The sequence below is a fragment of the Scatophagus argus genome, chromosome 4 (assembly GCF_020382885.2).
Source record: "Scatophagus argus isolate fScaArg1 chromosome 4, fScaArg1.pri, whole genome shotgun sequence".
In the NCBI taxonomy this organism is placed as follows: Eukaryota; Metazoa; Chordata; class Actinopteri; family Scatophagidae; genus Scatophagus; species Scatophagus argus.
Genome location: NC_058496.1, coordinates 6285158 through 6310005, shown reverse-complemented (window position 1 = coordinate 6310005; position 24848 = coordinate 6285158). Strand labels below are relative to the sequence as shown.

The 24848-nt window shown below is 41.8% G+C and overlaps 3 protein-coding genes across 8 annotated transcripts; all 3 read right to left on the bottom strand.

Annotated features, from left to right (window-relative positions):
• Positions 1 to 2735: 2735 nt before the first annotated feature.
• Positions 2736 to 9404, bottom strand: entpd4 (ectonucleoside triphosphate diphosphohydrolase 4). Of its 3 annotated transcripts, none has more exons than XM_046387122.1 (13): positions 9204 to 9404; positions 8682 to 8798; positions 8388 to 8585; positions 8100 to 8305; positions 7834 to 7984; positions 7559 to 7662; positions 7227 to 7286; positions 6863 to 7017; positions 5692 to 5858; positions 5284 to 5608; positions 4787 to 4872; positions 4518 to 4679; positions 2736 to 3899 (listed from the first exon to the last, which is right to left on the bottom strand). In XM_046387122.1, exons 2-13 carry the CDS (start codon positions 8687 to 8689, stop codon positions 3665 to 3667), a joined length of 1857 nt encoding a protein of 618 aa, XP_046243078.1. In that variant the 5' UTR covers positions 8690 to 8798; positions 9204 to 9404; the 3' UTR covers positions 2736 to 3664. The 3 variants fall into 3 exon arrangements, with proteins under 3 accessions (XP_046243078.1, XP_046243080.1, XP_046243079.1); XM_046387124.1 differs by having other exon boundaries at positions 6887 to 7017; XM_046387123.1 differs by having other exon boundaries at positions 9208 to 9404.
• Positions 9405 to 9656: 252 nt separating this feature from the next.
• si:ch211-214j8.12 (uncharacterized protein LOC100000539 homolog) lies at positions 9657 to 14527 on the bottom strand. Of its 4 annotated transcripts, none has more exons than XM_046387119.1 (5): positions 13839 to 14527; positions 13075 to 13367; positions 12665 to 12831; positions 11267 to 12459; positions 9657 to 10693 (listed from the first exon to the last, which is right to left on the bottom strand). In XM_046387119.1, exons 2-5 carry the CDS (start codon positions 13319 to 13321, stop codon positions 10315 to 10317), a joined length of 1986 nt encoding a protein of 661 aa, XP_046243075.1. In that variant the 5' UTR covers positions 13322 to 13367; positions 13839 to 14527; the 3' UTR covers positions 9657 to 10314. The 4 variants fall into 4 exon arrangements, with proteins under 4 accessions (XP_046243075.1, XP_046243076.1, XP_046243074.1 ...); XM_046387120.1 differs by having other exon boundaries at positions 13913 to 14527; XM_046387118.1 differs by having other exon boundaries at positions 13075 to 13385; positions 13839 to 14525.
• Positions 14528 to 15281: 754 nt separating this feature from the next.
• gda (guanine deaminase) lies at positions 15282 to 23954 on the bottom strand. The gene is made up of 14 exons (XM_046387121.1): positions 23540 to 23954; positions 22780 to 22868; positions 22428 to 22599; positions 22150 to 22237; positions 20013 to 20118; positions 19548 to 19575; positions 19324 to 19431; positions 18914 to 19021; positions 18687 to 18784; positions 18485 to 18552; positions 17949 to 18095; positions 17568 to 17686; positions 17458 to 17485; positions 15282 to 17358 (listed from the first exon to the last, which is right to left on the bottom strand). Exons 1-14 carry the CDS (start codon positions 23666 to 23668, stop codon positions 17285 to 17287), a joined length of 1362 nt encoding a protein of 453 aa, XP_046243077.1. The 5' UTR covers positions 23669 to 23954; the 3' UTR covers positions 15282 to 17284.
• Positions 23955 to 24848: the final 894 nt, after the last annotated feature.

Sequence of the window (24848 nt, the reverse complement as noted above, 5' to 3'; positions counted from 1 at the left end):
GGGTCGTGGACCAATCATTTCCCGATGCTGAACAATTGGGCAGGCTCTTGGTCGGGGGTGACCAATGAGAAGTTTCCATGGTAGAGCTCTCTGACACTTGGATGCCCTGTTGTGCATGATTGTCTATGGGACTTTTTGAATGGGTTTGACTCAACTGTAATCGCCCAGACCTCCTTGAGCAGATAAGTAGGTTTGGTCTCCTTATCAGCTTGCATCTGGTCATTAACACTGCATAGAAACTCTTTCACAAGGATATATAGTACAATGAATAATGTTCAACCAACCATATTAAAATCTTTACACTTTTGAGCAAAAATGGTAATAACCTATTTACGTAAGTCCTTCAAAGTTTTAAGTTTCAAGTAAGAGTACAAAAATATTGACCATAAGAAAAGTACTCGTATAGAAAGGTCCATTCTAGAGAAATGAATTGAAAAATATATTGGCTTTTTATATTTGATGCCTGACTGATTATGATAAAATCTCAAAGAACTGCAAAGTAACTAACAGGCTAACTGAAGCAGTGAACTACATGAGGGGAGCAGAAACGATATTTCCCTTTGGAATGTAGTACAGCGGAAACATAGAAGAAATACTCGACTAGGGTATGAGTTACTTTCCACCACTGGGGGTAATAAAACAAAGTATTTAGGTGGGGTATACTCAAATATTTAGGTTTGTGCAAAACAGAGCCATATTACATTTAAAATCAAAGGGAAAATGTCCAATTACTATTGTTGTAGTACTAGTAAATTGTTCAAGTGCTTTAACTAAATCCGCTGGAGATCACGATTTTTGAAAGGTGCTGGGGAACCTCACAAAAAAAGCTGCAGTGAAAGATTTTACTGTCTAAATGACAAATCAGAAGGAAAAAAAAAGTTTAAAAGGTTTTTAAAATGAAGTGAGCTTCACAACACCCTCATAACACCCTCTCTCTTGTGTCCAACCTGTCAGTCCTGCAGTCCTTCATACCATGAAATAGTGAACACAGCTGCTGAATAAGAGCACCAGTCATCTTAATGAGGCTAATTGCATGCCTACACATTTTTCTCATCACATCTCTCATTCTTAATAATTTATCATTTGCTTTTTGGCTGTGTCATCCAGTCTCTTGTTGCAGGCCAGAAGTTTGAATTTCACCTTGTTATCCAACTGGATGCCAGTTTGTGTTTAAGATCTCATCTGATTCAACAGAACACACTAAAGATTTTGTCAAGTCACTTTCTTTTTTGAGAGATCTGAACTTTCTTTTTCTGTTGGTGAAAAATATTTTACTTGCAAATTTTATAAAGAAAAAAAAATCACTGTATTTATGTTCATTCATGTTAATATCATTAACTGTTCTATTGCTGAGCTCATTTGGATTATCCATTTTGAGTGAAAACCAACTGAGAATACTTTCATATACAGTATTTGTATGTTAAATATTTGTAAAGAAACTGTGAAACAAAGGTGGAGAGCAGTACAAGTTGAACTAGATTCTGTAAATATGTAGGTATATTCACAAACTCCCACGTGTAGTCAATAGATAATCTGCAAAACGTCCACAGGCAAAGAAGTTGAATTGTGATGTTAGAAATATGTGAACTCTCTGTAGGTGGACTTCACAAGCAAAGTGCTACCGATAAGGTGGACTTGATTAATTAGCCATTCAGTGTCACTCAACATTGGCTGAAACATAAGCTGTACACGCAAAGCACACTGCAGTAACTGTGGGTGTGTCGGTGAAGCAGTGTGACATATCAGTGACTCAGCATTATAGAAGCTCAGCACGTTAAAGAAGAGCGAATCAGCGTTGTTACAGCTGGTTTTCACCTGTTCAGGTGAAAAACTACACTCAGAGCTGAGACTAATTCCACCTTTTTAAAGGGGGAAAAGCACTGCAGTACAGCAACCGCCACTTTCTCATGTACAATTTCACATCCTTTATGTATTAATTGCTGTTCTTTACTGTTACTTTCATGGCTCAATATGTGCGATATATTACCTTTAATTGGATCATTCAGTCACACTTTGTATTACAAGACAGGCATGCATGTTTACAATATAAAAATATCCTCCCATTCAGGCACCAATCTGGAGGAGCAATTACGCACTGATTTAAAACGGACCAAAGTTCTTTTATTGTTAGAGGCACAATGTATGATGGTTACCAACAGCGCCTTGTGCAGACCACACAGGAGGGTCTAGTGTGTCCCACATGCAGAACGCATCAAGTATTAACACGTCTCACACTCAGAGCTCAAGTGCTGGTTGACTGAAAACTGTCCTTGATCATTTCCTATTGCACATTTGTAATTTTCTCAGCAGTTTTGACGAATCTGAATACTGTAAGAGCTTAGAGGAAGACATTCATTCATTTTTTCCCACACTCATGACTCTCACGCTATGTAGTTTAAATTATTACAATCTCATTTGCCCAATTTCCATTACCAGCAGCCTCGCCTTGGGTTACATGTGCAAATGAAAACACTTTTACAGGCGGTGATCTAACAATTATCTCAGGATGCCTCTGCACAGCTGTGACACACCATCCAAATGTGACAGCACCTGTGCAGTCTGCGTGATCATGAGAGGCTGCATGTAGATTATCACAACTGACGGAAGCACTCATGCAATGCTTCAAACCAACTTCTCAGAGACAGAGAGGTTGGTGCTTTTGTTATACTTTAAGAACAAGACAAAGACACCATGTGTTCAGTCTAATCTCCCCAGTAAATAAAGAGCCAGACACGTATACCATAAAACCTTTATTACTGAATTGCAATGTGATAACATGTATTTCACATTGATCTGTGCAAACATTTCACAGGACCATTTTCATATAAATAATGGGGCTTCTCATTTACAATCCCCTCACAGCAGTGATATGACGGCTTCCAAAAATGAAGCCCAACGTAAATATATGCAACGGTATCCAACTTAAAAGTCAGATGACCCAACACAAGACTGTCAGCAGGGCTTTAAGAGAAACTGATACCCTTGTCAAAAGAGCAGATGTGTTCTGGAGACTTGCCCCAACAGTGACAAGACATGTATTGCACTGGTATTGCCTTTAAAAGGCTACTTGTCTTGTTGAGGCATAACAATTTGATAAAGACACACACAAACACGCACACAGAAAAACAAAAAAGAAAGACAATTCCAGCTGGGAAAAGCATTTTGACTGCATTACAAAGTGCTCTGTCCACTACTTAAAAATCGTATTGCATTTGAGGTTTCTTTAGAAATGGAGAGTGCTTGTACCATTTGACAACTATAAAATCAAAACAAAAAAAAAAAACCCCAAAAATGATCATATACTTAGAAAAGGCATAAAGAAAGGGAGAAAAATCAAAGTACGGACTACATATTCATTTGAGTACAGAAGATTAGCTAGCAAGCAAAGTACCTTTGTGTTTGGCAAGAACATGAGTTAAGGAAAATAAAGACACGTCAGTCCTGAACAAAAACATTTTCATGAGCTCAGGTGAGCCTGCAGACTCAACATAAGATCAATCTTCCAATTCTCACTACTGTACTTGTTGTAGGGAGGAGCTCCGCTTTTGTGGTAGCAGCCTTCAAAAGCCCCCTGAAAAAGCAGATGAGCCTCTGAAAGAAAAGGAGTGAACACTGGCACTGGAAACGTCCAGACGTGCTGTCCAGACTTTATGCTCTACAAAGTTTAGAGGTTGATAGGGAGTGTGGGTGAGTCAAGGCCCTCCTCCAGCCACGGTACAGAGGAGGGGGAGCAGCGCTGGGCTGAGCGCCGATGAATGCGGCGGAGTCGCAGTAAGTACAACATAATGGACAACAACACAATGAAGAAACAAGCCAGAAATAAGTAGTGGTTGTTGACAAAGGAGAAACTGTGACGCCAGTGAGAGTGTGCTCCTTTCAGACTTTCCTGCTGGATGTCCCTGGAAGAGGTAACAAAAAAAGCCCCACACATATTACACCGGCTTTGAACAAAGAGATAAAATGTACACAGCAAATCAGTTCAGAGCCCGGTTCATCACGTGTTAAGATATAAGGAAGTTTGGTCTAACAAGAATCCCGATCTTTCAGTTCTTGGAAGGCTTAACTCTGTGCAGCAGAAAGGAGGAATTTCTCGTCTAAGCAACGTGTCATTCAGCTCAAACCTGCCCAACTGCAATCTTATACAAACTAAACTGGTCAGGAACACGTCTTTGTTTTCCACCTTTAACGCCACATATGAACTTATCTTGACATATGAATCCTTTTTCCAAGTGTAGTCCATTAATCACCACGATCAAGAGCTTGAAAAATTGGTAAAATGTTCGAGACCAGTTACATTGCTCAGCTTTACTTTATCTCTGGCTGCTAAATGCAACAAAAAGCCACTGGCTCTGCTTCAACTCTTCACTGGTGTTCAGAATGAGAAAGTGTTGTTAACGATAGCTATGAGGATTAATCAATCATTCCTGCACTTATACTGAGGAACAGAGATTTCACCGTCTAACATTACTTGAGGCTTAATTAGTAAAGTGACATGTGTGAGAGGAAATCTAACTTACCTCAAAGGCAGAAATCGTGTTCTATAAAGAATAGCTCCAAGAGTCCATTGGACCTCCTTATCATAGACCAGCAGAGCAGTCTTTAGGTTTTTGTAATTGGTTGGGAAAGAGAAGCCCGAGTGCAGTACTTCATACATCCATGCTGATTTAAAACACTGGTACCTGCAGACGTAAACATAAAGCCATTGATAAATGGATCATTTTTTTTAGAATGTGACCAACTCATTAGAGGACCTTAAACAGCAGTTTGTTGATCCTGCGTGACGTACTTCAGTCTGTGTAGATCAGCATGTGAGGCATACAGGCCGGAGTCAAAGCGTTCCCTCAGTGTCTTCCACTGGGTCAAACAGTAACTCTGTAAATGACAACGATGGCATTAGTAATGTTTCCAATAGTAAAACACCAATAAATAGTGCATTAAACTGTTTATCTCAAATAACTATACTGTTAAAACTACAGTAGCTTTCAAAGGTTTAGAACCATCCTGAATCAACTGCTGTCTGCCTTTTACATCAACACACAAGGTGGGGTTGTTTTAAAATCCTTATTTCAAATGGTACGTTAAACAGTTTGACAAAGAAAACACCGTGTTCAAAACTCTGAAATAAAACTAGCCAGTGTGATGATTAGCTGTTTGACAGCATTTTAACTGCACATGGAAGTTAGATGCAGCTTTCTGAAAGATGTAGTCTATAATGAGTTACTTATTGAGGATGTATCTGACATGCTTCAACAAGCAGATGTGATTTCTCTATGCAGCAGTTACCTTGGCAGCCCGGGCATATTTAGAAGCGTTATAATCCCCGCCCATGCGCAGCACATCCTCTGTGCAGTAGTAGAACTCAGAGAAGCCGTAGAACTGACTGTTGCTGTAGTCAATAGCCGGCTGGTAGACCCCACTGAGGGATGTTTGGGTCTCGTTGGTGCGGTTGAGGAACGGCTGGAGAACCTCTCTACACCGGTCAAAGTCTCCTGTGCCTCGCAGATGGAGCTTCTGTGTGGGTGGACCGATCTCATCCTGCAGGTCTGAGGGCAGACAAGGGTCCAGGAGAGGGGACTCTGCCGTCTCACCGGTATGCTGATCGAAGAGCCTGGAGAAATCAGCAATGCAGTGTAAATAAAAAGCGCAAAACAAAATGAGACTCAAGCAAATCGTTCTGGCTGCCACTCTCACTTGTTTCGAGTGGCAGTATTTCTGATGAGGCTCTCCTCGTATCTTTGGCGTGCTGCATTTCCTCCAAAACCCAGGAAAGTGGACACATAAACACGATAAACATGCTCTGTGCGATGTGCATCACATCCAAGGTTGAACTCGGCCAGTAAGTTCTTGGCAACCTCCTCCTAGGGAACAAACAAAAAAAAATCAGCCTGGGAACGATGACAAGCTTCTGTTATGGTGGCCGAGAGAACTCAACGCACTGCTTCTTAAGAAAACGCCTTCAATAGCGCACAGGTGGGTGTGGCAGTCACTTCACACACATGTGCACAGTACAGCAGCAGTGTGATGTCAGCGGGCAACATAAATGGATGATACACGGACCAGACTTCAGTCACATCATGAGTCACGAACCTTTTGAAACAAACTCAAGCTCAAGCCATTTTCAGCACTAATGTCCTCATGATGAAAAAGAACCTCCATTGTCTTCATCTGCAACGTTTATGTAATATGTTATGCTGCAGTATTTGCAGTGCGTTTGTGTATTTGTGTCGTATGCATGTCAGGTTTCTAAAATTTGGCTCATGCGTTGTAAAAATCATCAGGAATTTTTTCTTAACTTGCAGTGCGCTGAGCTCTCTCAGCCACCATACCATGGGTTTGACATTTGCAGATGGCAGCAGTGGTGACATAAAAAATATCACTATAGATTATTATAGCAGGTCGTCTGTTATGTCCAGTTTTATGTGTTTCAAAACATCAAAGAACAAAAGCTGAAACATTTAGCAAGATGACAGTGGAAATTCAAGTGAACATCATGTGGTGGGAAGAAAAAAACAATTAGAACTAAGATGACAAGCTGTGTATGTCAAACCTGTCACTTTACATGAAATCACTACAAAACAAACAGAATTCTTGACATGGACAACTCCCATTGTACTTGGCTTTGTCTGCATAAATGACTTCTGATGTTCTCACTCCAAAAATCCTGCTATGGAGTCATGCAGCAGGCTTACAGTGTGCCTTCAATAGTGATGAATGGAGAGTAGATCATCTCCACCGGACAAAAATGGTGGATACAGGTTTAACCAGGGAATGACAGAGGTTGGAAGAAGGGAGAAGAACAAAGGGTGAGTGACAAAAAAAAAACAAAGACAGCACAAAAACAGAATTGGTTGTGGATAATAACCTGCTGTGGAGAAGCAAAGCTTACAGTTTTGGGCACTTCGTATGCGATCTGCGTGGAGACGCCGCCCATGTCCAGGACACCGGCAGTCCTCTTCCTCACCAGCGCCTCCTGCTGATCGCTGCCTGGGACATGTACCTCCACTACAGCTTCCCCATCTTGGAAGGTTGAGTGATAGAGTCAGGCAGGGAGCCTTGTCATTATTCATGTTATTATTGTGTGACTACATAGTTGTTTTTGTGGCAGAGTGGAACTGGTTGATTGATTAGTCAAAACGTATCGTATTAACCATTTATTGGCAAAAAACAAAACCAAAATTTGCTTTTTAAAATGACACACTGTTGAAATACTGTTGCTTGGGGCTTACCATTGTGCACGTGGTTAAACCGTCCGAGGACAAAGTTTATCCCAATCCATGCATAGACACCTAAAGCCAACGATGAAAATAGTTAATATATCAACTTTTACCACCTTCTGCAGTCTTGCACAAATTTTAAATTAGAGTCCGCAATACAGAAGAGATTCTACTCTGCAACTTAGCAAATGCAAATTTGTTAGAAATGATGATTCACTTTTTGCACTAAATATATTATAATCAAAATGTTCTATAAAGTCATGAATTCTAATAAAGCTGCAATGCATTTTAGTCGAGCAAACTAACTGTCATTCCCATCTATTTTCATTACTCCTTTTATTCACCTTCCTGTTTTCCAGAAATCACTTCTACGTGGGAATCAGAGAAGAGGAAGTTGAAGTGGACTGGGATGTCGGTTCGCAGATCCTCCAGAAGTGCTTCTTGTTGACTGAGATCAAACAAAAAAATGTCTGGCATATTAAACATCAAAGCTTTTTAGCTTTCAGTGTAACTTTGTGCTGTTTGAATATTACCTGCAGTTATTTACATCTGGGGCCTCTGAAGGTACTGCAAGTTTGCATGAGAAGCTAAATACGATGCTCATTAAGCCCAACTGTACCTTTCAGGAAGGATTCTCATTCCAGCTGTGCACAGGATGTACAGGGGTGTTTCTTGGTGCTTATTTTTGGGGATGTGTTGGGCAGCAAAGCTCAGCAGTGGATAGATATAATCACTGGCTTTCTCAGGTGTTTTAGCCAATTCAGAGATTCCTACAAGGGAAAAATATTCAAACCAAACACATTGTTTTATAGTGAGCAAATTTAGCTTACATTACATTTAATTCAGAGTCAATAAAGAAACAGCCGTAATTCTTCTTCTTCTTACCTGGTTTGATCTTCATGACAACTGGCTTGCTGTGTTGATCCCTCATTTGCTGTATATCCAGCAATTCATGAGGATTACCATTATGCCGGGGCCAGCAGTACACAAACACCCTGGAGCCACTGCTGCCACAGTCCACCACCAGGCCGTAGTTGAGGTTGGGATTGCTTATATCTGTCGCATCCACATCAGTCACCCTTGCCAAGTGCCTTTTGGACAACAAATAATTGTTCAGAACATCGCTTGTGCCCATTTTAACATAAGCACTGGGAGAGAGGTTGTTAAGTTTACCTGTGGAAGTGATTTTCTTTTCTGATCCAGCTGGCGTGTCCCTTCCCAGTGATGAGCAGTAGGTAGAGCAGTCCTATGAGGCAGAGCACCAGGCCGATGAAGAGCAGCTGTCTGAGGGAAGGGATCAGGAGCCGAGGAAGAACCTGGGATGGCAGGCTGAAATGCCATGAGGCTGGGAAAAGGCATGAAAAGCTGATCCTGTCAACAGATTAAAGAAAGGGGAGTCTGAGCAGATATGTCACACTTATGAGTTCACAAATCAGTCAACAGATCCACAAGTGGCAGTAAACAAACCTTCCCATGATGCAGACTGTCTTCTATTTATTGGTGTGCTTATTATGAAACAAGAATCAGTCTGCTGAAGGGCTTGTTCCGAGTCTCCATCCCGTTTTCTTCACTTATCAGCATGATCTTTCGGGAGAAAATATCGGACATTTTAACATTATTTGAGTAAGGCCTCACATTGGAAGAAGTGTTCTGACTTGTGAACATGGATAGAACATTTGTGTCATAACTGTCATCTACAGACGGCGTAAGGGGCAATTTTAACATATTTAAAATGTAAACAGAAAAGAGACAGACTGGAAGGCCGGCAGAGAAACATTAATATTAAGAATGCAGCAGGTATCTTAGCTAACGTGAGTGTTTTGACACGTCTGTGTGTGTGTGTGTATGTGTATGGGGGGGGCTATCGTAACGTTAGACGTTTGGTTGTAGCAGCAAGCTAAAAGATCTAAATTTGACATATTTTGCTCAACGTCATGATAAACACATCGAGGTTATACGTTCGTAGCATTAAAATACGCCCATACTTACTTACAAAACAGTGGCGCCTCCATCATTTCTGGAAAAAACGCATTTCAGGGCAGCCAGATGCTAACCGCTGGCTAACAGGCGAGTATGTGGCACGTCTCCGGCGAGTGACGTGAGGGGCCCGGCCAGAGTGTGTTTGCTTTGCACCTCCGCGTTGGCCGGACGGCAAGCAACAAAACAGGAGAACCGCCCAGCGCTACTCTTCTTCTTTTTCATTTAACAGTGAGTTGTAACCAAGATTAAGGTCACATTAACGCCATCTGGTGGCTGGAATGTGGGCCGGGCTCAAACAACACGACAATCCACCAGTTTCTCTCAAGTAACCTAATAAACTGCTGTAGATCATATATATCCGCCTTTTCTGCACTTTTACTCTTCCTGTTGTGCGTCTTAAGAGTCCAAAGTATTGTTTTATGTATTACCGATATTAATTTATGTCTCAAATTATCACATAGATTGTCTTATTATATATTTTTATTTGTATACATTGGTTTATCTTACATTACATTTTACTACAGTGGTGTGATGCATAGCGATGCAGCTCTATGGCATGATGTGAATTTCAGATTAGATGCAGTTTTGTTCAGTCTGCTGTGCTTCGGCCTAATCTTACGATGTTCTCTTCTTTGGTGCTGCAATGGCACAATCACTATCAATACACCAAACTACTGAAATAGCACTTAAACAGAAAGCAATTTGCCTTCTTTTCAGTCAGTTTTGAAATCAAAACTCTACAAATGCACTCCTTATAATATCCTAGGTGAATTATGCTGAAAGGACAAGATATAAACACCAGAGTGTTCCTCAAACCTAAGTTACATGTTATCTATTCAATTCATCAATGCCTTAGAAAAACATGACAGTAAAAAGATTCATTTAAAATAGTACAGAGGACACAATCTGCAATTCATTCAAGGCACTAGAGGAGCATGTCATTTTGATACAAGATAAGTATGAAGAACATAGTGCAATTTGTTAGTGCAAAAACAGTCTATAATATCAGCCTGTGTCAGGTTATGAGAGATATGAATGCAATGCACAATGTAAAAAAGTGTGTAGTGTATATTTATTTTCATTAGTATTGCTTCTGGACCGGAAGCAGTCCATCTCCTCACTACAGCCAGACAACCTTGACTTTACTGAACGTCTTGAAGTCCAGCCACTCATGCTGACTGATTTGCCAGCAGTAACACACGTCGACGTATTGGAGTCTTTTGCTCCGCTCGATTATACTTTTCACTGTCTTCGTATTCACATCTGTCCGCGGAAGTTCAATGTGTTGTATCCGTCCAAGCGGCTTGGGTAGCAAGTCTTTATACCAGTCCTGGTTCGCTACGCGCAGTACATCCTGTAAAACACCGTTCAGAGGGCATGGCAGGGAAACCAGAGACACTTCCTCCAGAAAAGGAGAACCAGCCAGGAGACACTTGAGCACCCTCCTCAGGGACATCCAGGACATGACAGGCTTCATTTGGCTGTGCTCGTAGGAGAATCTACAGACACAAAGATGAAGAAGATTAGGAAGTGAAAGGAAAACACACACATTAGTGCTCATCCCCTTTTCAATATGCTTTGGAAAAAATTACATTTGAGTTGCTAAGAAATAAAAAAACATATATTCATACATTATTAGTGCTGCTGACAAATGGCACAAAGACAGCCATGAAAAGAAACAATAACAGCTGCAGGTCAGTAGTTCCTTATTTACAACCACTTCCGTTTGCTCTTATGAACAGATTAGATTCTCTTTATTTTAGTACTAACAATAAACAGTAATGGTCTCTGATTCTTACTTCCCTTTCCAACCACCCAAGCGAGGCCAGGGATCAGGGTCAAATGTATGACAGTTTCTGTGGGGCTTGTTCAGTAGGGTCGATGTTTGTACACAAACTGTTTGCATTTAAACTGTATTTTACTGATTGTGTATTCGCTAAAAGACAAAGTTCCCTTGCAAAGCACGCACAGCGGCATCAAATACACGACTACATCTGCAGGTAACAGTAAATCCACCACGTTGGCCATTTTTTGATCAAGACTCACAAATAAAGGCTCAACAGTAGCCTTACTTGAGTGTGAGAGAGCAGAGGTAAGGCAGTCGTGGAAGATCCAAATCATCCCGCTGATTCTCCTCGTCTTGCTCTTCCTCTGCGTCCTCTACCTGTGCCGTGGTAGGAGGCTCAGCAGAGATGAGCAGGTCTCTGAGCCTGGGACAGGCCTTGATGACCTCCAGTAGAGGAGAGTAAGGGCTGGTTTTCACCCCCTCCAGGGTGAGAGAGAGTAAAGACGGGCCTGCAACTTGCAGGGCAGGAAGGACATCCACCAGGGGGCCCATGTGGTGTACTGAGAGGCTCCGCAGCTGGCCTGACCACGCCTGGAGGTCTGCAGCTAACAGAGACATCTGACTTCTTCCTCTGGCATCTTCATAATCATCGACGCTGACAGATATGTAGTGGATGTCGGGACATAAACAACTTAAACTGTACAGGGAGTCACATGATAAGGCCTTGACGTCCTTTAGGTGCAAGACCAGGCCTTCATCACCCGACTGAGATGAATCTTTTCTCCTCCTTTGTTCCCCTGCTTGGTTCTGAGAGCAACTAGGCCCTTCATCTCTACTCCCATCTTCCTCACTCTCACTACCATGACACTCAAACAATATGCTCTCATCCTCCTCATCTGCTGATGCACCTTCTCCTTTTTTCCTAAAACTGTCCATGCCCTTCCTGCGCTTCCACTCCCCCCACACCTCTGCCAGCCTGGGAACTCCTTCTCGGTCAGTGAACTCCTCTGTCTGGTCAAACTCTTTGTGAAGGATGAGACGGCAGGCTTGAGTAAGGCCATCCAGGGCCACCCTCTCCAGGTGGGGCAGAGAGAGGAGGAGGTAAGCTGCTGCCGCCACAGGGTCTCCCTCTTGTTCCCCAAATCCAATATCCAGAGCGAGCAGACTGCAGAGGGGGGACACAGACAGAGGTGCAGAGCAAGAAGGAGAAGGGGAAGATGACCCAGAAGGACAGCCAGAGGACGAAAGGGAAGCCCCACCTCCAAGAAGAAGTAATGCAGCAGGGGAAAGGAAATGACAGCGGGATACATCCAGATGGCGCAGCAAACGACAACGATGGACAATTGTCTTGATTACACTTCTGTCACAAGGTGTGCCAGCCAGAGACAGCGAGCGCAGTTCAGGTAGACTGCAGAGGGTCTCAGACAGGACCTTTGAAGGCAGCTGCTGCGCTCCAGACAGGTCCAGACTCCACAGACCCTGAGATGAAAAGTAGGAAATATAAAGACACTGAGGAGTAATTGGCTGCACACAAAATATCAAAAGAAACAAATCAACTCTTACAATCAGATTTTAAAACTGTATCTGCCACTGCTGTTTACAGTGAGTTTGTGTGACACACCATCATCAGGGAAATATCCTGAATATAATATAAATGAGACGTGGAGACCGTTCCCTGTCTGACCTGACAACGTGCAGCAATGTGGGGACAGAGGGCGGAGGTGACCAAACCGGGACACCTTTTCAGAGACAGGCCACGCAGCTGGGGGACCAGAAGGAGATGAAGGGCTGCCCGGGACAGCTGCTTTCTGGCACACAGCAGACATGTCAGCTCCTCAACCAGCTCACCCGCTACACGGAGAGCAAAAGACAGAAAGAGAGACAGACGAGGACACGTTAGAACTGGATTAGAAGTGATTGATTACAGTGTAAATATGTAGATTAAGGCACATGTCAAGCACACCTGTGAGTGTACGTGAGCAAACAGTTCAAGAAAAACATCTGCAGACAATTTCTAACTTGTTCAGTTGTTACCTGCACGATGGGAACAGAACACATGATCATTATCTGTTAAATCAGCTCTCACAAACTCACGCAGCAAGCTGAAAGGCCCCATTATGTGTCTGAAGGAATAATGATCCAGGTAGTTGTCAGCATAGTCTTTCACCCACACTTCCTTCATGTTGTCGGCGAGGCTCAGCAGACACAGCCGTTTCAATGAGAGGACATCGCCGTCTTCATTTGTCCTCCCACAGCTCCCCTTAATTTTCATTTTCCTCACCCTGCTCTGGCCAGGCCGAGCCTTCGCCCCACCGCCACCCAAAGCCCGAAAGAGAGGCATCGCTAGGCGGGCAGCTGGCTCTGTGTGATGACGAGGCTTCTCCCTGCTGCTGGGTACCAAAAATCTGATGATTGACAGGAAGGAGAAGGAAAAGAGAGAGAGAGAGAGAGAGAGAGAGAGAGAGAGAGAGAGAGAGAGAGAGAAGGGAGAAAAAAAGAAAGTATGGCTTTTAATTTTTCTTTCAAAGGGAGACAAGCCAAAAATAAAAGACTCACTGGCACAGACTATTATACATATAATGGAATTGACATGCTGTGATCACCATCTTCTTCAAATATATCATAAAAGTAAATTATCAAAGTCCCAAGGAGTTCATAAAGACCAGTTTTCCCCTCCTTTCATTGTTTCAGTTTTTGAGGCAGCAGACCATGCTACCTAACTTTTATATTTACTATTCACAACTACAACTTGGCCCATATCGAGTCAGTTCGACAGAGAGACAGGCCAAAAGAGCGAAACATAAATTAACGTGCATCGTGTGTAATATCTGATAAAGAAGGAATATGCTGTGACCTACCTGCCAAATCAATTAAATGTTTTAATGCTCAATAAGAAATAAAACAGCGGTGTGAAAAAGAAATCTGTAACAACCTTTGCTCTACGTTGAAGCAGCACTTCCTGGTTGTCTAGTGGACATTACCGCCCTGGGTTTGGTCTCTCAGGCACGACTTCCTCTCAGGCTGTGCTGGCTGTTGACTGTAACCAAGGGAAGGGCAACCTCGAACCCCAAACGTGATCTCAAACCCAATTCAAGCAATACCAGAATTTACAAATGCCTATTGGCAGTTTGATTGCTTACTCCGTAAACAGCCTGAGGGGGTAAAGTGTTCCTTAAATAAATCTATCTGGGGAAAAATGTGCTTCCTTAAAGGCTGATATGAAGTTCAAACACGGTTTATACTAACAGTTTGCTTAATGATCCACAGCGACTTTGAATGTTCATTGTTTTTTATATAATGATTATACATATTTTCTCACTTACCTTCAACGGTATGAAGCCATACTTTGGTTTTATGCAAAATGAAAACAAAAGACAACAGACTTGGTTACCAGGGGAAGTTCATAGGCTATTTTTATAGCTACTCCACGAGGATCAAAGAGTAAAGTCTTAGTGGATTTTATAGGTTTCTCTCCCATTTTCAGAAAAATGGATGAGACCACTACTTGAGATCACTGTGTCAACGTACAATCAACATAAAGTCTCTTCTTTTAACCACAAATACATGTAAACTATCACACGGGAAATGGAAATTTAAAATTTTTGAGTTCAAGAATACAAAGTGACTTAGCCATTTCCCTATAGGCCAAATTTTAATTAGAAGAAATAAATCCAAATCTCAAATTCAGTTTCTGCAGTATTTACGGCTACACAGAGTGTAAAAACACCACGCCCACACACAAGCCATTAGTCCTTGTTAAATAGTTTTTCTATCATTTGAAAAAGAAGAGAAATATGAAAGCATGTGGACTGGAAATAAATATGAACAAATTAGATAGATGCTGTCTTATTTCCTAGTTTTGCTGCAGGTTTGAGAGGATAGTTTTCCTGTGCTCTAAGTCCGGCTGGCAAACTACCTTTGCCGAAGCTACAGTCAGTCTTTATCCTGGGTGGCTTTATTTTTACTTCTACCCACTGAGGTTGGTTGAAGATGGTATGCTGTAGGACTTTTTATAGGGCAATTCCAAAGAAAGTTTCCTCACATCACATGCTGTAATGGTCTGTTTGAAGTGGAGCAGAGGCCTCCCTGTCAGGAGGACATGGCAATAGCTGTCTCTCCCTGTCTCACCCTGTCTCAGAGCTGTCTGGCCCAGATGGTGAAGACTGCCTATTAAAGAAGCTGTAGGTGTGTGGTGTGTTGGTGGAAGGGTCAATGGGCCTTTTGCAAATACTTATATTTTGATCAGTAGCTACACGTTAAACGACTCCACACGAGAGATAAACGGCACAAACAAATCAAAACAGGCGTGGTGATGTTCTTTATTTCAAGCATCCATGATGGGACAGATCGGTGAGTTCGGCAGCCTTAAGCATAAACAGTCTGGTATCATAGAGGGATATATTGTCATAGAAATTGGCTATATTTCAGTTAAAAAAGTAAACTTGTCTTTTACATACATTATAAAGACAAACATTTTCTGCAAAGAGTCCATTTGATTTCCCTTAATTTCCCAAAATCTTGTAAGGCAGTTTGTAATGTTATTTAATTTGAGTGAATATTAAAAAGCAACTGTCTGAATAGCAAAACAGTTTAAATTGATGAATAACTGATTTGGATAATAAGACATCAGGTTAAGTACAATTTAACTTTCCACTCTGTTTGAGTTTGTGTCATGAGTCTCCAGTTTCACCACAGTGAGGACTGCAATTTGACCTTCTGAAACAAAATAAAAACGGAATGAGTCAAATCAACTCAAGTGAATACTATAAAATACTATAATCATGTACTAGTATCATTTTAAACACCTCAGTGGAGTGTGCAGTGTAAAAACTGAACTGACTATAACTGATTATAACTCAAGTCACGCATTTTATAGTTACACAAGCACTGAAAATGAGATCGTCAAGCTGTTCTCAGACCAGAAACTGCGGCTACACTGAGCATCAAACGTCTTTATGCCTTCAGCACAGTGTGCTATGTTAATATGTCACTTAACTTTATGGATGATTGTCTGCTTTAAATTTCTTGAGGTAGCGCAACGTGATATGAACACATTCCAATGGAGGAGACTTTCGGGACGCCTGATGGAAGCATGCAACCATAACCCGAACATCTAAAGTAAAAACTGCAGTCACGTCTCCGCTACAGTATTTTGTACAAAGGTGAGTTCGACTGGAGGTGTATTTTCAGCAGCACAGACGCCACAGAATGATCACAAAAATATAATAGGAATACTACAGAACTTCTACTGGGAGCTTTGTGTATACAATTATCACTTTGATTGTGAAGATGCCAAAACTATATGGACTAGAAAGGCTACAATATAGTATAGAATTGAGTATTTATAGTACATATGGTTCCCAACCTTCCCGACCCTCCTGTCTGATCAGCTTGAGTACCCGTTCATCAACATCATCAGTTACGCTCCAGATCGGTGCATTTGAATTAACTTTAAACTGGATGTTATTCTACATTTAATCAGATTAACTGTTCAGGCCAGTCTGGTCAAACTTGCTGTCATTCCTGTCATACCATTTAACCATGTCTTTTAGATTCATGTCCTCTGCTTGCTTGATAACCTTTAGTTGCAAGAACAACTAAATCAACTGTTATAGCTGACTCAATATGTAGTTCTGCTTTTTTAAAATCAAAGCATAAATTCTGTTTTGTTTTTTTAAAGTCTTTCCAGGCAGCTCTTGGCAAGTGATTCCCCTGGTGGGGAAATCACTGGTTTAGAGGATATTATAAAGGCACAATTAGAAATCCATCTGATACTTTAGCACCACAGACAGCACCACTGACTTATCAATACACAACACAGTTAGCAAGTTAACAAGGAAGGTGTCATCACCCATAAGCCCTTAAATCCCCTACTGGTTGTGACTGGCAAACTCCAGAGGCTACCATCACCCATACGACTTAATAAAACAAACAAACAGACGAAAACTACAACAATGTGCATCCAAGCAAAGAGAGCATTAAAAAATAACTTGTCAATTAGCAAGCGCTGGTGCATGAATATGCAAACACACACACACAAAAACATAACATGCTCCTTATTTCCTGTTTTGAAGCCCAGTAATCTTCATGAGAGAGTTAAAAAAAGAAGACTGATTCAGCTGACAGAAGTCACGCATGACAATCATCGCCTGTTCTGTCCACTGAATTTCACGATGATAATTCATTTTCAACATATTTGTCTTAGCTTCAAAGCAAAACGGTGCAGCAAAAGGGGTGTTTCCAGCCGATCATTCATGTGCTGCACGTATTGCATCTCTCAGATGGTCTGGAAGAGATGAAGAGTTTAGAGCGTTGGTTCTGCGAATGGCACCACCTTCCGACCGGCAACAAACACCTCAACTATGTTCCGATCATCGCCTGTCAAAGAGGAAGTGACACAGACAAACATTAAGTAAACGGTGAACGGCACATTAGAGTCTGAAAGGTTTGGACAGATAAACTGAAATCGACACTCACCCAAATTCAAGAATTTTTCCACAAGAATCTGAAATTGAAATGATGATAAATTAGCATTTCACTGACATGAAATATTGTGTGACAGACAGAAACAGAAGCCCACTGCCAACCTTTGGTCCGTCACACTGGATCAGGTCGATGGGTCCATCGGGAGCAGCTACATTCACCCTCAGGGCATCGAAGTCTTTGCCCACTTCAAAGTTCCCTATTTGGTCATCCAGGGACAAGACTATAGACAAAACACACCATAAAAGAAGCTGTTGTATTCCCTCCCCTCATGTGATATTCACATCAGTCATCATTAAAAATATCTTCCCATAGCTACTTCAGTACTGAATCAAGGTTTTCTGCTGCAGAGCTCTGAAGACTTCGACTGGGCAAAGGCACTTCAACAAGACGTGTTGGTGGAGAATAAAAAGAGACCCAACACTTGATATCTCATACACAATACGACCTCTGTTTCGCAGTGACGGCTGAGTTGTGTGTCTGACCTTGGCTGCCTCCCAGTGTGGCCAGTCTGAACACCTCCTCGAAGGTGAGTGTGTCGTGTTCTGGGTCCTGGATGGTCAAGACTTTGGACGTGTCCAGAGCTCTCCTCACAGCATCAAGCATCGAGGCCGAGTAGCCGCCCGCCACATCTAATGCAGCACGACAAGCACAGACGAGGTGGGTCAAATGAATACAAGCATGCAAGCACAAGCACTCATAAACATGTACTGTGGTTTTGATGCCAAGTCAAGCATTTCAAATTGACAGATTTCTGTGACTCTGAGGCGTGAAATTGAAAGCCCCTTGACCTCAATGGACTTCTATCCAGCAAAATCCAAAGGAAGCGATCACCTGATGGTCAGACATCGTCTCTCTGCTGACTGCACTCTCTAAAGCACTAAAACAATAAAATGACCTACTGCTGTGAAACATGCATATAACAGCAGGCCCCACTCAAGATACCAAATAACAAACTTGGTCAGAGGTGGTCTGACGACACACAGAGGTGAAAACGTGCAGAGAGATGCTCTGCTCCCACCTGTTCCCAGCCCCAGCTTCACTTTGTGCTTCAGGACATTGCGGACGTTCAGCACTCCACTGCACAACCTGGGCAGACGGGGAGGGACGGGTGATTAATGCAGTGAAACAATGGTCACAATTACTGTTTTATTTTTCTGTTAAGCGACTGTTTACTCAAATCTTCATGGGATTTGCCTTGAGAAAAAGAACCAGACACTTACGAAATGTTGGAATTGGGACAATGAGACAAAGAGGCTCCTGTCTCTCGGAACAGATCCAGCTCTTCATCACTGAGGTGGCAGCCATGGGCCATCACTGTCTGTGAATCATTGTCGTCATCACAGATAACTTCAACCATGTTCAGGATTTTTATCCACATTTGTATTTTTCAACAATGTGTGTGTGTGTGTGTGTGTGTGTGAGAGAGAGAGAGAGACTGCATCCTTACCTTGTCAGTAAGCAGGTTGTATTTGTGATAGATGTCTGTGTAAGACTCTGATTCAGGGAACAGCTCCTTTACCAGCTTCACTTCCTCCACATTCTCACTGATATGACTCTGTGAAGAGTTAAAAAAAAAAAAAAAAAAAGAAAGTACAGACATTCAACCATTAAGAAAATATGAGACGGCTGACAAAAACTGTAGACAGCCTGAGGTGTGGCAGCACAATTAAAAGTTAACTAAGACCAATACTTATTTTTCATCCTTCTCTGACAGCTGAAGTCTTTGAAAACTGTGCGAGAGTCTGTTTGTGTATATTAATTTCAGTGTTCAAAACCCCACGGGGCCAGCACCAGACGATCTCTATGGCAACAGTACCCTGTAGAGACAGGCTTGTTTGGTTGCCACAGTGAGCTCACCTGAATGTGCAGGTTGTTATTCTTAGCGATTGCTCCCAGCTGTCCTAGCAAGGCTCCTGAGCAGGATGGAGCGAAGCGGGGGGTCACCACTGGCTTCACGAGCGGGTACTACCCAAAAAAATAAATGAAAAGAAAAAGGGAAAAAAAGAAAAAAGGATTATGGGATGGAGGATATAAAATCGAGAAAAAAAACAGACCTTACAAAGTTTAATTTAGAATCTTACCTTTCTGTTCAAGAGCTCTGCAATGAACCTTGAGGATACAAAACAGTGGATGTTATTCACTTTGGTGGCAGTTGCATTTACAAATTTCAAAAGGCCCAAAATTGTGGCTGCAAATGTTTCTCTAAATGTATTTGTAGCAACAAAAAGAGAGAAGTTTATGAGGCAGTTATCACTTCAGAATCAGATGCACATTCTCTGTATGTCGCATATGCGTGTTTAGAAGTTAATACCTAAGGGGAAGAGTCAAACAGAGAAGTCAAGACATGCACAGACAAGGGTTATGGCATATTCCTCATTCAGAGAGATATATATGACTCCCTAGAAGCCTCATACCCGGTTTGAATATACAGTCGATTTGAATGTAATTTCAACAAATCTACTGCACAAAGTTTAGCTAAAGGAAACACATGCATGAAAGCCTTCCAGCACACGTGCTCGATACCATACTAAACAGCTGATACCCACCGACGGGTTTCCTCTTGAGACTCCTGATTGGTCTCTTTGTAATGTTTCACCGAGTTGTTCCTGTCCATGCACACCTTGCCCACCAAGGCACGCTGTCCAAAGTCATCTGCATTAAAAAAGATGGCTGAGTAACAAGAATATGAGCCAACATTACTCCATTAAGTCAGTTTGTTTTACTGATTCCACCTCATGTACTTGGCTTATGTAGGAAGATCTGTTAGAAAACTGTAGCCTAATTGGTTAACTGGGTTTTGAGCTTACGCCAAAAAAAATACAACACAATTAGACATTAACTGATAAGCTGACTCAAACCTAACTTTTGAAAAGCACATCCGTGAGGTCATACAGACTTGCTGCTGCCCTCTCAGAAATATTGCAAGAATACAACTAATGCTGAACTGTTGCAACGGAGGTATAAATCAGAGATCAACAAATAGAATCCAAAAAGCAGCAGCAAGACCCCCCCAAAAAATCAAAAACACATAGCTTCAATTATAATGTCCTTACATTGACTGATCTGTTTGTGCTATCCCCTTCCTTCCTTCAAAGGCCCTGCATGGACATGCATGTAAACTTCAGTGACAGCAGTGACTTTGAAGGTCCCACACACCCATGGCAAACCCACACAGGTGATTTCACTTAGCTTGGGCTGATTAAAGGGCTCCTCAGGACAGTGTGGGCGAACACAGACAGTCCTCTACTGTTTGCTTTGTTTCCCCTCTTTATGCTTGGACAAATTACACCTTTATCATAATTAGACTGCATGAAGGGGGGACTTGAGAGAGATCACACTCACCCATGTCATATGCAGTAATAGAATGTAAATTTACTCCTCAAGTACTGTACTAAGTACAAACTCAAGGTGCTTTTACTTTGCTTGAGTATTTTGCTTCTTATGCAGCTTCATACATGCACATCACCACATCTCAAAGGCAGATACTGCACTTTTTACTCCTACATCTGTCCTACAGTTTTAGTTAGATGACACTGACATTTTTTCATACCCGTTTCCAAATTTGGTGTTTACAGTATTTATATATATATGAAGTAGTTAAAATGAGGTTGACCATAAACAAGTACAGCAGTAAAATGTGTAGATTTGAACGCAGCAGGAATATTAATCCAAAAACATCACATATAACAGTAAGACAGCAACTCTTTTCTGCAGAATGAATACTGTGGGAGCTCTGTGCCACTGTGACCAAACAATTTCCAGTGACATCAGGCAGCAAATATGCACCTTGAACTTTGGATCTTATGTTACTACGCCTCTGCTGAGAAAATACAGGACACTGGAGTGTGTGTGCATTCGTTATTCTTTAAATAAATCCTGCAAACTGATAAATTCAACACACTACAGATAATTAAGCATGAGGGTGTGTGCATGTGCATACACTTGCATCAAATAACATTTTGTTTTGGTTTTTTTAATGAAATGAAACTGCTGCTCAGAGGACAAATTTGAGGGTTCAACAACCCTGACAGGACAAAATTACTGGGTGAAACTGCCAATTCCAGGGCTCTAGTCAGCATGACTGAATCAGTCATGATGTGTGTGCGCACATGTTCAGTATTACATAACATCACCACCAAGAGATGATAAGGACGAGCCATAAAGGTGAACAAAATAAGTGTGTTTCTATCAGGAAACCAGGAATGTTCTGTCTTTACAGAATTTAGACAAACACATCATCAGTTATTGGGCTTAATCTGAGGGATTAATTTGTCTCATTGTATTCTGTACCACAGTCAAACAAGGCAACAGTGATTATACGGTCTGAATAAGTCAGACAAGACAGCGTCGACTCAACTTCTCTGTCTTTGTGCGCCACATCACTGTGAATATAATGTGACTTTGTTAGTGGGGTGACGTACACAGAATTTTCCCATATTTTTGCTGACTTTTCTTTTGCAGTAACTTCTACATTTATCATCAGGGTGGAGCCTTCAGTCACCTCCAACAACCACTGACCTCAGGTGATTGTTGTGAGCTGGATATTTTACATTATTATTGCCTATACTAAGACTGTGTTGCCTCAGGACACTCTCTACATTCTGACTTTTTGATCTGCAGTTTATAATACAGATTGCTATGAAGACCAGAATATACGGGTTGTTTGAGTGTAGGACTTCTTACTTGCAGTCTGGCCCAACAGAAGAGAGGCATCCGTGTGTATAGTAGCAAAGTAGCATGCGGTGGTTGTTCCATTTCTCAGGGTCCTTTTCTGTGAGGGACAGAGTTCATGTTACAGGATTTAGAGCACATTTGTGTCCACACCCTTCTCTAAAGCTGTGTGACAATGGAGGAGACGTCAAACCTTTCAGTGTGTCACAGAGGTCGTGTTTTTAGTTCACAAGGCACACCTTGTGACTGACAGCAACTGTACAGATTTTGACGGCCACTAGCAAACTCACCACCACCCGAGTGTAGACCCTGTGGGCAAACTCTAAGTCCTTGAAGCGCGACTCCACAGGAAACGTGTAGGTGTTGAGCCACTGCAGCAAGGGCATGTCCAGGGCTGTGCCAGCGTAGCTGTACTGTGACGCGTGGATGTGGGTGTCCACCATTCCGGGCATGAAGAACTCACTGCCAGGAAGATGATTTAAATACACAGTTCTGTCTTTATGGCCCATCCAAGAAATTATGAAATGATGCACACTCATGGTTTACATTAAGATGGTTTAAAGAGTTTAATGTACCAAGTCATTTAATATCCAACCCTGTAATACTCTTGCAAAATGTTATAAACACACATATTCAGCTTACTGTTGTGCCAGTTGAGTGATTTCAGATGGACTGAATCCAAAGGTCTGAGACAGTCTGTCTAGCTCTGCACCTTCCCCAATGAAAGCAATCTGATGACAGAATGGAAATCAGTCATTGGAATAAAACATGACTCCAGACAAGTGTTTGCACGTGCAAGACTGAGATGAGATGAATATAAGCTCAATTCTAGCTCTTCGGGTTCTCCTCCTCGTCATCTACAGCTTCTCCAATAGCAGTCATGCATTCAGCAGCCTTTCTGTGCACATATGCAGACTTGAGTCATGCCTCTAAGTTGCACAATATCAACATGATGTATTTCCTTTCTGCTTACAGCAGAGTAGGAGAGACTGTTTTTCTCCGGATGTTTGAAGGATGTCCTATGAATTCTAGTCCCACTTCCTGTATTTAGAGAGGCTACTTCAGACTCTCTACTCATCACACTCGGGTTTTTGTGTGTAAAAGCTTATTGGGGGCCAAACTGTTAAAGTTGTTCAGCAACAGCTCACTGTAGGAGGTCAAAGTAAGTGTCAAATTCACACATTATCGGTTTACAAGATATCTTTTATACCAAGGTGCCCCAAATTTAACCTTTTCCCGCAAGGATCAGGGTTAAAGATACTCTTTAACCTATAAATTCCTCGGTAACAAACAATCCATACGCAAACGCATGAGTCAGATGTTTTGTTTTAAAAAACATAAATAGCTTTTTTATAATGCTTCTAAATCAAAACCAAAAGCTGTTTTACATATTTTGGCAAACCTTTCCACGTGTATCAACTCCCAGCAGCGCATCCTCCAGGACCTGCAGCGCTGTTTCCTGGGTCGAGTGAATAAATGTTCCTCTGAAGACGTGTCTAATTTCGGTGGTGGGTCTGTTAGAGTTTGCCATCCCTTCCACGGATCGGTCGGCGTCGAGCAGTGAGGTACACGCAGCAGCAGCAGCAGCAGCAGCAGCAGCGCACTCGAGTTTTCAGAGTCCCTTGATCACCAAATACGCACCAGGACTCACGTCTCCACCTGACCGCAACTCTGCAGCCAATGAGAAGATCGGGAGAAGGGAGTTGTCAAGCTGGTATAAGTACAGTTACAGAGTCCGCAAAACTGGATGAGGAAGCTGTAGAAGACGTTTCCGGTTTTGTTTAAAGTTAACTCCCACTGAAAGTGTCTTTGAACTATACCCTTTCGGTTCATCATCAGATAACATCAGACGTTACGCGTTAACGCAACATATGTTAATTAATTTTATTGCGCAGTTATTTATATATATTTTTTTTAATAATAATTATTCCGTTGCTATGACTGCTATAAGTCCGTTGCTCACTAGCTATCTAACTGTTGCTCACTAAAAGAAAGCTGCGTTAATTAATTACCGTTTAACGCGTTGACGCTTTGACAGCCCTAATATGGATACCTTGAAAGAGGACACTGCGCACCATCTGTCTGTGAAGAGTGACTGCAACAGACCCTACAAGAGGTTACGCAAAATAATAAGAACATTTTGTCCTGAGAGTTGCCTTGAATTTTAAGTAACACTAATGTAAATTGGGCCTGTGAGGCAATCTGCCAGTCAGCACATATTAACACTCCTGTTGGGTAACTTCTTCAGTTTGGCAGTGCACTTTGTTCATGTTTTTCAATATGGTGCCATGTTGAGAGAGATGGTTCATCTCAGTTCAGAATGGAAATCCTTCTACTGCTTTATCACAACAACAAGGCCGAGAATTTACAAAGGGAGAATTACAACAATACATGATAAATAAATTTAGTAAATTCCAGTACAGAAATAATCTAAATCTAAATGAGCAGGGTTGGTCCAGGTCAATCTTTAGGGTCTAACAGATGTGTATCAAAACAAGGGGACAGGTGATGGTGGTAATACATGTAATATATTAGCTATAATACATCAATACCTACACAGGTGAAATTTGTCTACACTTACCTTTCCAAACATTCCCTCCTTAAAGCTATCAAATTCATTTTGGACAAACCACCCATTTCTTCTTCATTGCTCTTTTTACATTCACTCAACAGACACCAAAAGGTCTGGCTCACAGTCTCCGTTCCAGTTC